We start from the raw sequence: 15,216 nt of genomic DNA, 5'->3' as shown, positions 1-15,216 counted from the left end.
TATATATATATATATATATATCGAAATTGCTCTATAAAAATATCAAATGTCAATTACCAAATAATAAAATTTTTATAATACCTTCTATTTAATTTATAGTAAAAGCACGCACATATTTTTGCACGATGTACATTCGTTATATATGAGCAATATTATTACCGAAATTATTATTTCTTATAATCTTATCTATCTTACGTAGACATCTCGTAATAATCTCACGATAAAAATTTCAAATTATTTAACGTAATGTGCAAATGATTAAATACGTTTAAAATATAAAGTGTAAAAATCTGATTTCTTCACAAAACTAAATGTACATACCTACGTGAAACGATAAACTTCCATAATCACCGCCGTCTGTATAATTTGGGAACAATTTGGTAAGCGCAACCAATTACCCAGTATTTTATTATAAAACGATTCAATACATAATAATAAGAACGATAGACAAGGAAAAATTTGTGACCATAAAGTTATCAGTACTCTATCCTCTCGTTTAATTTTTGAAATAAAAGCGTGAATACATTACTAATTTATCGTCAAATATGAAAAATGTCCACTTTTCGAATGATTAACAGGGCAAGTGAAATATTCATTCGTTAAACCAATTGTAATAATAATTCTTCTTAAATGTGTGATATAATTAATTAGATCGTGTCGATACGACAAGTGCTAATAATTAATGTTTAATTAATCGCTCATACATATATTATAATCTAATAATTTCATAATGAATAAATATTATATAATGCGAATACGTACAATGAATATCCTGTAAGGAAAAATATGACTCGTTTTTAATGCCAATTTCACGAATTATAATTTCTGTTTATTCTGATATATCTAGTTTATTATAATAATGATATAATATTTGCAATCACAAATTAAATAATGAGAGGTAACAATAGTTTCCTGCAGCCTGTAATTATCTTTTTAAAGTTTATAGATTTTTTTGAAAAGCCCACTACAAATGGTGATGAAACAGTCATATTTTGCAAAAAAAAATACAATAAAATGATAAATTATAACAAATCTTATTCAAGAAAAAGCTGTAAGAATTTAGGATCAGATTTCCGTCTTCTAAAAGTTAATTTAATCTGTGAACGACTCGGGCATACTGCAATTTCCCTCTCTCTTTCTGTCGTACTGATTCGTAGGAAGCACATTGGGTCGAGGAAAAAGCACGCATTATCGTGGCTGCGAAGTCTATGTTTTGGCGGTACGCCAATCAGGCTTTCCCAACAAGGCAAAGTGTTTATCGATGCTTGCAATCCCTTCTCTTCGTTATCCCTGCACTACCTTTCGACCTATTTTTCCGCTTTTAAGGTATACATCAACGTCACTTTAAAGCCATCCCGTGTTCAACTTCGCGTGAACGAATCTTCGATAGCGCCTCGCTCGAGTTTTTAATCCCCAGAAAGAACATTTAAGAGGGATAGCGATTAATTTTATATGATAACACAATTTTCTTTGATCATCGCAGCTTTTTACTCATACGCTACATAAGTCGCTTAACCAAGAAAATCTATATGTTTCTTCAAGATCGTTTATTATTTATTAAAAGAAAGAAGAACTGTGCCCAAAATTAATTAAAAATAAGTTTAATTGCAAATATATATAAAAATATTTAATGTAAAAATCTGTTAAAATTAAATAAATCACAAAAGATTTAATGTAAAAATCTGCCAATAAATCGCCAATAAAAATCTGCCATAAATTGTATATTATACAAATATTTTCATGTAACATAATTTTTAAAAGAACAAATGTTCATTTCCCATTAAAGTTTATCTAAATCTTTAATTAGTATTTACATCAAAATACTATATTTGACTTTATATTTACAAAACAAATTCAATTTAAAACAACTTTATTAGCAGATGTTACCACATTTTATATTACATTGCTCAGTAATTTGACGCATTTTTTAAGATTTTCTTTTATGATTCCTAAACATCTTGTATCGAATAGCGCAAAACATAAAACTTATTGATGACAACGAATATGAAATTCCAGACAATTTGCCTTTGTATTTATTTTTTACGCGAGTACATTTTAATCCACTCCGATTTAAATAACTCTTGAGGATAAACGACCGCGATTTTGCGTCCTCAAAACTAGCGCTCAATCGTATTCTGAGAAAAAATGGTATTGTTATTGTATTAAAGATATGTTATCTCACAGCATATACCGTATGCACAGATATATTCATAAATTAGCCGAACGAATGTAGAAGCTTTCCCACTCTTTTGTCGTCCGCAGAAATGAATATTCAATTCGGCGAGGCTAGAGATCTAGTGCAAAAACCTGTTCTTGGTATTACTGACTTGCTTCTTAGATCGCAGGGATTTTCCAAGCGAAATAACTCCTCTTTATTCTTATGCTAATTATCACACAATTTATCTTTCCTCAGATATCCGGTCTTGTGAAAAGTGGACACCTCCATTGATTCACAATAATATCAATATGTCGAATAGGCAAAATTAACACAAAAGTTGTTCAAAAATTTATTATTAAAATTTCTATGTTAGAATTTAAGTTAAATCTAACATACTAGATTATATCTTATATTTCAAAATTTCTATAAAGATGTGAAATAACGAATGTACATACATGCAAAATATTTAGAATACACATATAAGTATGTACATTTCGTAAAATATGCACTAATATTTAATCATAATACGTAGATATAAAACAATTCACTTAAATCAATTAATTTCGAATAATTTCTTTAATTATTTATTATTTTCTAACTGATTTTCATATTAATCATGCAGAAATATACGACGTAATGACTTTCTCACGACGTCACAATTGTTAAAAAAGCCATATGCGAAGAGACTTCTTATCATTTTCTCATGATAATTTCTTCCTGAAAATATATAGTGCTTTTACTGCCTTTATTGTTTTAGCGAACGATACTGACACAAAGATCCAAATTGCTGAATATGAAAAAAAGTGAGAAAGAAGGTCATAAAAAATATAAGGCCACTGTTGTACTTTTAGTTTCACCTTTAATTTTACTTTTTAATGATTATTTAATTTTAACGAAAACTCTTTTTAATGTGCTATCTTTATTTCCGCTATATATAATTCTGCTCTTTGCTTTATACCGCCAAGAATGGTACTATTTTTTAAAATGTCAAATAGTATGAAAAAGTATAGTATACTCGTAAATGTCAAATATTTAAGTTTGCGTGAGATCAGTTAAAAAAATCTGCGTAAAGTCAATTAAAAAGTATATATAACATGTGTAATAAAAATTAATATATTAAAATTTTTTAATATTTAAAACTGTTTATAGCTCGAGTTTTTTTGATTTTTTTACATGACGTGATGATATATGTATCATGTATCTATAGCATGCTTACAAAACGCAAACAGTCATCGTACACGATTTTCATTCACGTCGCGATGCGAATTCACGCTCAATGGATTCCATTGGGGAAAGATTGGTTGATAAAGTGCATCGGACAGATTGAATAAGATACTGTGATACGACACGTCAAGATCTGGATAACTTCCACTTATAAACTGAATAACGTTTCAGCGCGATGCTCTCAGAATTTCGAACAAATCCTTTAAAAGGTCATCCTTTTCCTCTCTTCCAACGTTGTTAAGTTTCGTTTGCAGCAAATCCTTTAAAGAGTCATCCTTTTTCTCTCTTCTAACGTTGTTAAGTTTCGTTTACAGCGACCATTACCCACTTCACGTGATAATACTTTACTTCTTGAGAGCCACTGAGATATTTGCTATACGCACGCATATTATGCACTTAAAAAAACGGTTTATGAAAGTAAACATAGAACAAAACTACGGCATTATGCGGACTACACAAAAGAAAAAAATACTATATTGAGTATATTCTGATACTATAAAAGTTTAAAAATTTAAAAGTTTACAAGCTTATGAAAAAGGAATTTAGGTTAAAACGCTTTCATGCACATATGCATGTGAAACATAAGTATAAAATAATAAGCAGAGCAGTAATTGCACCATTTGTACTTAGCAATAAGTGTTCGTCTTGCGAGAAATGGCGCTGTAATATGTTAGATAAGGACAGTGTACGCAATTAAATGAGATAATAAATTATTAAGTAAGAAATTGTATTAAAGATTTCGTTATTACCGATATTTTTACAGCGATTTCAGCTGAGATGCATTGTATAGTGTGCACTGGTGGCCGTCATATATAATTGTGGTAAAGATGTGTTTAATAAATATAGAAACAGATTAAATCGTGAAATCCTCAATATATTCTATTGTGCTGTTAAAGTGTATAGTTGTTAATTTGTATTTCGTTTTTACACTCATATAGCGATTTCGACTGGGAATGGAGATCCTGGGAACATTTGATGTGCACTGATGCATATTAAAACCACATTATTATACACTATAGAATGATCTTCCAAATTTCTCTATTACTTCGTAGATCGTTTCTCGCGACATTTTAAAATTATTTTAAAACTGTAATATAAAAATTTTCTATGTAATAAATCATATTATTATAGTTAATCTAACTTGCAAAATTCATTGTTTCATTGAACATTTTTTGAACACAATCTCTTCGATATTATTTTTTACTTTCGCTCTACTTTCTTTTTTACGTTTTATTAGATGTATTAATTCATCATCGTCACTTGATGTTAATAATTCCATGAGCACATATATAAATCACTGAGCCACTCTAATTTACGTTATTCGACGATTAAATCCTTTAAAATTGACCAATACCCTTTGTCATTTCACTTAACAACGGATGCGATTATTGGTCAATTCAAATGGATCAAATCATCGATTAAAAAGTTAATCGGAGTTGGTCGAAATGGCTCTCATCATGACATGATGAATTAATGACAATTATCCCAACTGGCTCCGACAAATTTGTGAGAGCCACATTGTACACATTTGTGCGGTGTGTTGAGTCCCCACAAGCATGCGATATTAGCGAGAGACTGCACCATTCGACCAACCAAACCTTAAAATATATATAAATGGGGAAGAGGAAGTGCTGAATGTGAAGCCAATAACTGTGCAAGAGAGAAAACTAACATTTCAAATGTCGCAATATGGATGTGCCACTCACAATCAGTTTCACTCACAATTCAGCCTGTTTAACTGACGATAATATGACTGCGTTGAGCGGAGAAAACTAATCGCAGTTAACGCTAATTAGTAATTCTTTCTGATAATTCTTGCCTTCAGTTCTTCGCTGGATCTAAGTGTAGGAACCAATTATATTAAAGAATCACGCTAGCGCTAACTGATTTCTTTGTTTTCTCTGCTAAAATATGTGAGAAACACTAAAACAATTGTACCTCAACTTATACCATGACACATTGATTGCATGCGCATTACAAACAATTGGCATTGTTACAGTTTTCTCTCGCACAGATGTTGGTTTCACGTTTGCTACATTGGTGGCATAGATAATTCCGCTTCCATATATTATATATATATATATATACATATATATATTCAAAAGTCCAAACACACAAGTTACACCAATACCCGAAATGTGCAGAGTCAGTGCGTTCTAACCGAAATCGCTATGAATGTAAAAACGAAATGCAAATATCGAATTATCAAATACATATTTTATTAACAGCACAATAGAATTACTGTATTGAGAATTTCACGATTTAACCTGTTTTTATATTACACATCTTTACGGCAATTCTGTATAATGGCTTTTATATGCACACTAATACATCCCAGCCGAAATCACTATTCAGTGTCCAGATTAATATGCACTAGTGCACCCTAGCTAAAATCGTTATAAGATCTTCTTTAAGGGATGCTGGAGCGACAACCGACTTGATCAATGATGATAAAACGATTCTTAATTCCAAAGCAAAATATTACGTAAAACATTAGGTAAAACATTAAATAAAACATTAGCTAAAACATTACATTTCTTGCTCTGCTATATCCTATATTAGCATCCTATGAATGATCGTGTACATTCAGATTATACTTTTTTATTCATTTCAATATTAATTAAGCTTTAAAATAATAATTTGAAGATCTCATTATATTCTTATATATTATTCAAATGTAGGAAACTATTTTTGTTTGGACTTTGAATCATTTAATTTATATTATGCAAAATAATGATGTACGTGTAATAAGAAACCGTAATTTATATTTTTTAGAGTTTTTTTATAACAGGTTTGCAATTTCCCACAACTTTTTTCCCGCATTCTTTTTTTTATTCTGAAAAAGGATTTTTTATTTTGTAGAACAAAAACAAACAAAATTAAAAAGTACGAAATACGTGCTTCATCGGTATTACAGACAACAAAATTAATTCGTAGTTTCAGTAGCACAGTTTTTTTTAACGTCATTAATTTTCAAAGATTCTCCACGTGCACAAAATATTAATATCCATCCCTTTAACAAAAAGATTTGCACGGTAGAGAATTAAAAGTATGATTGAATTGCGTTGTTGCCAATAGATGAGTTACGTAATCCCTATGATAACCGAAAAATTTCGCGAAACTAATTCCGCGTACCATTTATTTCGGAGTTCTCGCGTGGTTTTTAATACCGCAATTTTCACTCTTTTGTTCTGGCACCGCGTAAGTCTAGGTCGAAGCTAATTCATAACGGCAACCACTATTCGGCTGGTGTAGATTAAAAAAGGATCAAGTTAGTTGTGCGACTAGACGAATCCTCGAAGCACCTGTTGATCCTTCTCGTTAAAGTTTGAAGAAAGTGACCTGTCCTGGTCCTGCAGACACGCAAAGCAAACGCTAAAGCAGGCAGTGAGACACAAAAAAATAGTGATACGCCGTTGACTTAATCGACAAATCAGATTTTTTTCTTCTTGACTCGACATAACTACATTTCATTATTCACTAAATCCAGATCTATGCCGAGATTATCTTTTGCGCTATTTTACGAACTTCGTCCGGTGCTCTAAGAAAATCTCAATTTTCTAGCAAAGCTACGTACTCACACTTCGCCCGCATAATGTTAGACAAAATCGTTTTGCATAAAATTATTCGAGAAATGTAATTTGCATACAAAGTGCCATGTAACTATTGTCACTCTTCTCTATTTGTATATTGAAGCCAAGAACAATGATAGTTCTTATAATGTTCAGATAAATAGTACCTACATATAAGAAAAGTCCAGAATAAAAATGTTCTAACAAATAGTCTTTATTCCTCGATTCAAGTTTCTTTCTATCAAAGATTCTTTTTACAAAAAAAAAACACGATTTATTTCTATCCAATTTAGCAATCATTACCGATCCTCTTTCCTGATGCTTACTTTCACCTTTACTAAACTAGTAATAAATTTCTGGAATCTATTTTATATTTCCTATTTTAAGTAAGTCGAATCAGTTATTTTATCAAGCACTAAAAAAATGGAGTTTATAATTAAAAAATTTTTAATGGCTCTGATCTAATCTTAAGGACCTTTTCTTAAAGTCAGTTAAGGTCATCATTTCTTTCCCCCAGTAACTAAATAATATTTAAAATAATTTCTTTTAAAAAAAAATTTTTTTAATAATTATTCTAAAAAAATATTATTGATGTGAATAGAAATAGTTTTATTAGAAAATTTTTGTATAAAACATTTTTGATATCTCGAATAGTTTTCGAGATATAAAAAAAAGCTGAAATACCGCTTTACACATAAAAGAGGTGATTTCACCCATTCAAACGTTTTTCCACCGAAACTAGTATTTTCTAAATTCATCTTTTTACGTACCCTATATGTACACAAAATTTCATTATAATCAAAATTTAACACCTCGCATTCCCTTGTAATCTTTGGGTTAAAATATTTTTGTCTTAAACTTAAGAATTTGAGATACTTTAGTGAATTGATTAGATCACCGTATCTCTAGATTGCAATTGTTACATTTACTTATAAAGCAGCAAGGATACATTTTAAGAGGTACTTTATCAAGTAAAAACAAAAAACTTAAATATCGATAAGGTGACGATGAGGTTCCCTTTTGTGAGATATAAACAATCAAAAACTGTACTTCTTATACGTGTCGTCTATACAAGTTCATGAAAATGTCGCATTTATTTTTATAGAGTCTAAATTAGCAGATATATCAATAAAAAACGAGCATACGATAGAGAAACATAAATTACGAAAAAAATGTTATAATTTTTTATCGTTTAGTTTGGAAAGTGGAGCTATGAAAAGAATGTAATTTTCGTAAACATTTGTTAATCTGTCATGTAAATTAAAGGGGGTTTATAAGTATAGCACAATGAGCTATTATCTATATTCATTTTTTTCGCGTGCGGACAAACAATAAAATTATCTCTCACTAGCGGGAGTATCGCCACCGAGCGCGTACTGGGACCTAACTTTTGAAGGGTGTTATCACGAGTATACTACCTTAATATTGTATTATAATAATACATAAGTTGCTACGTCATGGTTCTCTTCAAAATGGCACATATATATAATACAAAATTATTTTTAACAATACAATTTAATAAATAAGTACGAAATATTCCAACAAATCCGGTTTTATTTTGCTTAGTCCTGCTAGTTTAATAAAGATCTGACATTTACACAATAATCAATTCGTAATCAATATACAAAAAGAATGATAAAAGAACCTTAAGTCTGAAAATATAGCTAGAATAAATCTAAAAATAATTTTGTTAGACCTATGTATTTGTTAAAATTATTATGTAGGACGCTTAAATTTATTGCTAAAATGTCAAAACGTTTTGCAGCATTATTTATTATGCTTGAGCGTCCTACATGATTATTTTATAGTCCAACAAAATTATTTTCAAACCTGTATCTAGCTTTTTTTTAGATATTTCAGCAAAATCGTTCTTTTTGTTATAACCTAGTTAAATATTCCTTTACGAGTACTTCCGAAAAAAAAATCTAAACATAGTGTCATCTAATAAGTGTTCGGTAGTAATGTTATATGAAAGAAATACGGTCGGCGAAATGTAATCTAGACAAACTTAATCCAAATCATACGGATAGTAACAAGTAAGTGCAACTATTAGACAATCCTCGGTAACTCGAATTACGTGTGATTGTCAGCTGTCTGAGTGAAAACGCAACAAAAATATCATTGGCATAGATTCGGCCGGGCAGAAATAGCGGCCGTGTCGTAAAATAGAGGAACAACGCTTCCGAGGAATCGAGTGCAGCCGCGTTTACGGCCGCGGAAGAGATGCATGCAAGACTTTTCCGCTTCTGCCGACGCCCGTTTCCGATATTGGACTGAGAAAGGGAGAAAGAAAATCCGCAGGTTAAAGGAAAAAAGATTTTATAGGCCAGTAAATTCTGCGAGGATAATGCTCTTTCGAATCACGATAATATTTTCACCAGATGGAATTTGTTATACCCAATAATTAGATTGAATAATTAGTATAATAGTTTGATGTTTCAAACTGTAAACAATTATAATTTAATCACGCATATATAAGCGTATTGTAAAGCGAATATTTGGCAAATTTTGAGCCAAGTCTTTTCTTTTTAACTACAATATAATAAAAAATTTAATGAAGATATATTTAACAAATTACAAAATAAAATGTTTAAAATAGTTGAGAAGTCTAATATAATGACTTATGTATATTACTTATATTTATATAAATTATAAATTGTTTTAAGCTCAAGAGTTTTAAGCTGTATATTCACACATACAAAATTGTAAAATATGAAAATTATAAAGAATTTTTATAATCTAAATTTTATAATTTTAGACTTTACTCACTCATCTATTAAAGCAGTAATAATTCGGAAAAGTTTGAAAGCATGATAAAGCGTGCATGGAAAGTGCACGTTATCGAAATAATTTAAAGTGCAAAACATTAAACGTTCGCGAAACAATGTACCGTACAAAAATACTACATATGGGCAAGGAACCATGACGATCTCGTTAAAAAGTTATAACGACGCTAAAGTTGGTCACCAGATTGTGTCAAATACTCAAACTCTCTTGTACTTCAACGGACACAATTCACTTCCATTATATAGAGTACATAACTCGACGCATTGTAAGTGTACTATTATACTCTGTTTTCAAATTGAGTTACAGTTGTAAATGTAAAATTTGTAAAAATCTCCTTAATTGTATATTTATTATATATACAAGGAAGATTTTTACAAGTTTCGCAATTTACAATTCACGTAACTCAATATGATTAAATGCTCCTTAACTGTATACCTAAATTTGTAAAAATCAATTTATCAAATTTTTTAACGTGAAGAATTCACATAAACTTAGTATCTAATAAATATTTATATGCATATTACTTTTTCGCTTTGTAACAATCTTCCAAAATAAAAATATGTTCTATTTTCATATTCAAAGATAAGGCTGTCAATTAAAATTATATATATACAGATAAACATACTAAGATCAATGACAAAAATTGACACGTATGTAGAAGAGGCAGAGAAATATATTAAGAACGTTGCAAAACATATTTTTACCACAGCGGATAAAAAATTATAATATAATTTGCCCCTAAAAAAAATGATGGGTTCCTGCTTTTGATTCTTATGGATTTAAATGTATATAAATCATATTGAAAAATGTTATAACATGTTGCAAAGCTGTTTTCTCTGCTGAGCGTAGCCATTGATTTGTGGTTATGTGTATGTATATACATTCCTCCAGGGAAGGTCCGTATATCCTTTAAACATCTTAAGGACATCTCCAGAATGTATCTCGGATAAATATTCTATTATATATATAGTATAGTATAACTATAATTTGCCTTAATTTAAATAACAATAAATAATTACAAAATAAATGATATGTAAGGAACATAAACGTGCAAGATTTAATATGTAACAACGTATTGTAATTTTTGCAACTGACATATGAAAGAGAGAGAGAGAGAGAGAGAGAGAGAGAGAGAAAGAGAGAAATATTTATTACAATATATTGAACATATCAAATTTATAATAATGTATAAATAAAATATTGTATTTACCCCAGCGTAGTCATCGTTACGATGGTGTACCAGAAGGCGGAAGGTATCGAGGTAAAGTTGGTACCGTCGACGTTCTTTTCCGCGTAGAACATGACGGTGGCGAAGATAATGATGGCCATCGCGAGCGAGAACACGAGAAAACCCAACTCGGAAGCGCAGGACTTTAGAGTGTAGCCCAGAATACGTAATCCCTGCGAGTGGCGTGAAAATTTGAAGATACGGAACACGCGAAACACGCGTAGCGTCACGAACGCGCCCGACACGTCGTCGTTGTCGGTGATCCCGAGTCCGATGTAATACGGCAGTATCGCGACCACATCAATTACCGACATCACGGAGCGCGCGAATTTGCATCGGCTGGGCGCGGCGAACAGCCTGAGCAGGTATTCGGCTGTGAAAATCATTACACACGCAGTGTCCAGGCAGAAGAATACGATCTTGTAACGCTCGCCGCACGAAAGAGTGCCGGCACGGCCCGGTCGATTGCCACACGGCACAGTCTCCACCACGTTCGCAAGCACGCTAACGGCGATAAAGAATCCGGTGACATAGTAGAATACCAATGCAGCGGTGGAAGTGTGCGGATTCTGGAAGGCTCGCCACATCTTCTGCCGAATGTCGAGCAGCTGCTGGAGGGTTTGGTCACCATTCTCGCTCAACTTATCGTCCATCAGCCGTTCGGCGTTCTCGCGTTTGCGGTCCCTATAGTCCTCATAACAACAATCGCCAATCACATCCGGCAAGATACCGAAGAATGCAAGTTCCTCATCGTAGCTCGTCAGGCACTCGTGCTTCGGATAATGTAGCTTGCCGGTTCTATAATAATTGAGAATGTGCCGGAAGATGTCTGGATCCCGGTCGAAAAAGTACTCCTTGCTCTCCTCGTCGTAGAAGAATTCGCGCTCGTTCGAACCGAGTAGCGTGTCCGGATATTTCTCCAGGGTGTTGCGCCACGTCTCGAAGCGACGGCCGCTCACGTTGATCAGCAGCTTCTCGTCGTCGGCCTTGCGCCGGTCTTTCGGGATCGGCGGCGGTGGCAGTGGGTGTGTGGCGATCGGTACCCAACCGATCGCCGCCGCACGGGCGAATGGCAGCCACGCTGCCACCGAGGCCATACTTGAAGGTGGAATCTTCCTTCAGGGTAGCGGGAGAGCCAGCGTTGACCGTACCCGAAGCGTCGGCAACTCTACTCTTGACACGTCAAATCGATTTCTCTGTACAAACCTTGGCGATCTAGATCTATATATGTAACAAGTCCAACATCGATGATCCGATCCGTCATCAATCACTTACGGTAGATTGCTTTGACGATGGATAAGATCCTTGAATCGTGTAAAGCGTTTCTTCTTTTTGCCAATTCGAATATTTACAAACTGAAATTTGTGGCGCCGCTCGTCACTCAAACATTCGTAGCTATCTCGATGATTACTTCAGTTATCATTCTTGCAATGAACTTGAAATGATCTTTTTATATTTCCGATTGGCAACTCTCGAAAGATTTCTTTTACATAGAGATCCAATAAATCTTTTAAACTTAAAGACTTTTTTCTCCTCTTTGTGTTTCCTCCACACAGCGCGGAATACGCTGCTTCTTGCCACGGATCTTCTTAAATCAGTTCGAACTGACATTTGTTTGATTCATGCTTCTTCAAACTCGTCGCACGATCGAATAGTAACGACTACTGGCCTAGATTTCTTTCAAAGAACGATCACATTGCTAATTTCTAGATTTAATTCAAGTTCTCGGCTTCTAACGTTCCTTTAATCAGATCTTAGTTTTTAAATCCAAGATCTATACTTACTATGTCTTCCTTACTATCCTTTCTATTTCCTTCTACTTCCGTCTACTTGCCTCATTTATTTATCTACGAATTTATTTATTTTTCTACTCGTCTCACACAGCTGCGTGTATATTTAATCTTCTCAACAATAATTCTTCTTGCGGGAAAACAAATTCGGTTTATGCAAAGATCTTTTATCGTCTCCTCTTGCTCTTCAAAATGCAAATATCGAAACAGATTCTTGTCGAGTCCCAACGCGTCTCGCTGCATTCGTTATAAAATTGCATCGGAGAGATGTAACTAACTAGCCAAATAACATTTGCCCCTCCAACATCGCGACGACGACGACGACGACGACGACGGCGACGACGACGACGACGACGACGACGACGACGACGACAACGACGATGATGATGATGACATCGGCGTCGACGGCTTAAGCTCGAGAACGATCCTAAAAATCGTCATTTCACATTTAGCATTCCTCAAGGTTCTCTCTTTCTCTAGCTCGATCTCTTTAAAAAGTATCGAGCTTAACGAAGTGATGACCGGCACGCAGCAGAGCACGATCCGAGCGAAGATGCGCGCCGGGCCAACCAACCGCGTTCTGGCAACGTGCCTTCCACCATCATCGATAGTCACGCGATAGCTCTTCGTGGTACTCTTCAGAGTATCGCGCCGGAGATCTTCCACCTGTTTCGGCTCGGTTGGCCGCCGCAAAAGCCTGAGCTTGAATCTCCGCCAGCAAGCAGGACACTACATTCTCTAGTTTTTGAGCTCTCTGTTGAGTCTATACACAGATACGAGTGCACTCCTCGGAGAGACGGCTATCAATGACATTGCTCGTCGACAAGATTCAATACGTGTTCGAGATCCGGATCCAATCCTCACTACTAGTTCACATAACGAGTAACGAAACGTTATTTTTTAGTTATAACAAGAAAAAGTATTTTAAAGGCTAAAAATGATCATAATTAAGAAAACAAGTCTAGAAATTTATGCGAGAGAACATTAGAGAGTCTGTAAAATTTCTTTTATACACTTCGTAGGTAAAGATAGAGCTTTTCACAGAATGTTATAAGATATCAAGTATCGAGATATAAAGCTTTCTTCAAAGTGCCATCTTGTAAATGCCAATTGGCTAAGGACGAGAAGAATTTCGTTTCTTACTTCTGTAAGCCTTCACTATTATTCGAGCACACAATCGTAAACTCAGTCACATCCGTAAAGTTGAGATTCAGGTAGATGAAGCTTCGCCGAAGCCAATTAAAATAGAGGAGAAAACGCTTACGAGTAAACATCAAACGGTCAACGAAAGAAGAGCGTTCGCAGCTTCCCGGTGTACTTTTTGAAAGCTCCGCCGTGCTTCGCGTCAGAACAAAAACAGATGTTCGCCACTCGCTCGAGGACCAAATACCGAGCGAGTTTCGTTCATTGAACACTTCAACCAGCACACACGCGATCTTTCTTCAGTTGAGTACGCATTTCGTGCAGCGTCTATCTTCGTATGGTCCCAGACTCTTTCCGCGTTGAGCTCTTCTGGCAATTGCCGCGGAGCACAAAATACGAAACTATCTTATTGACACGCGCAACTGCTTACGCAAGCATCGCGCGTTTTTCTCCCGCGACGCATCCGGACTGTCAAGCTCAATCTGTTCCTTGGCGACGCGCCGACCCGCTAACCCGGAAATTCCGGAAGCCGCCAGTCGGTCGAAAACCTCCACGATGGAGTTCTTCCCGAGTAGGTAGCGCGTCTCCGCAAGCTCCGGCACTGAGAGCTCCCACGTCGATCTTCCCCCTCAGGCGTCCACCAGGACTATTCTCCGCAAGCTTGCGCGCACTATGTTCGGCTCAGAGAAACTCGATTCTCTCTCTCTTTCTCTCTCTCTTTCTCTCTCTCTCTCTCTCTCTCTCTCTCTCTCTCTCCCTTACTCTCTTCCTATCCCTCTTTTTTTCTCTCGCTCTCTTTCTCTCTCTTTTTCTCTCTCGCTATGTACCCGATGCCACTTTATACGCGAGTAGTGCTCTCTCATCCGAGCTTTTCCACCGCTGCTCCTCCCGCTGCGAGATGCTTCGCGTCGCGCGCGCGAACAGTGCGTACGCACGCGTGGCTGCGTATATGCGTGTATGCACCGACGACTTCCGTGCGTATACGTAACGGCTGTATCGTGTGGGTGTACGAGTACGTCACGCGTACGTGTGTATGTACTGTGTGAGCGCATGTAATATGCCTTTACGCACGCGATACCGACGCGTCGCGTCGCCAGCACCACGATCGGAGCACCAGCTCGATGAATTGGCCGCTCGTGACTACCGGAGCTTGGCCCGTGGCCCCGTGAGCTCGTGTGATTCGTGGTAGTGGTGCGGTGGTGGCAGTCGGCAGCCCGGCACCTCCAGAGAAGCGTGGCTCTCGTCGCCTCGCCAGAGAGAGCGGAGCGGCCGCGTCGCAGCAACGCCGTGCGAACGCGAAGCGGTCACCTAGCC

General features: G+C 35.3%; 1 protein-coding gene across 7 annotated transcripts in view; it reads right to left on the bottom strand.

Annotated features, from left to right (window-relative positions):
• LOC108755070 (potassium voltage-gated channel protein Shal) overlaps positions 1-13,818 on the bottom strand; it is a 98,884-nt gene extending 85,066 nt beyond the window's left edge. For 2 of the 7 annotated variants that reach the window (XM_018497828.1, XM_018497829.1), the window contains exon 1: positions 10,952-13,818. In XM_018497828.1, the coding sequence (XP_018353330.1) occupies positions 10,952-12,066 (1,115 nt within the window). In that variant the 5' untranslated portion in view covers positions 12,067-13,818. The remainder of the gene's footprint in view (positions 1-10,951) is intronic. The other 5 variants (XM_018497826.1, XM_018497827.1, XM_018497831.1 and 2 more) reach the window with 3 other exon arrangements.
• Between the last annotated feature and the right edge of the window lie 1,398 nt (positions 13,819-15,216).

The sequence above is a fragment of the Trachymyrmex septentrionalis genome, unplaced genomic scaffold (assembly GCF_001594115.1).
Source record: "Trachymyrmex septentrionalis isolate Tsep2-gDNA-1 unplaced genomic scaffold, Tsep1.0 scaffold83, whole genome shotgun sequence".
Lineage (NCBI taxonomy): Eukaryota > Metazoa > Arthropoda > Insecta > Hymenoptera > Formicidae > Trachymyrmex > Trachymyrmex septentrionalis.
Note: the sequence above shows the minus strand (reverse complement) of the source record. Positions and strands in the feature narration are given on the sequence as shown.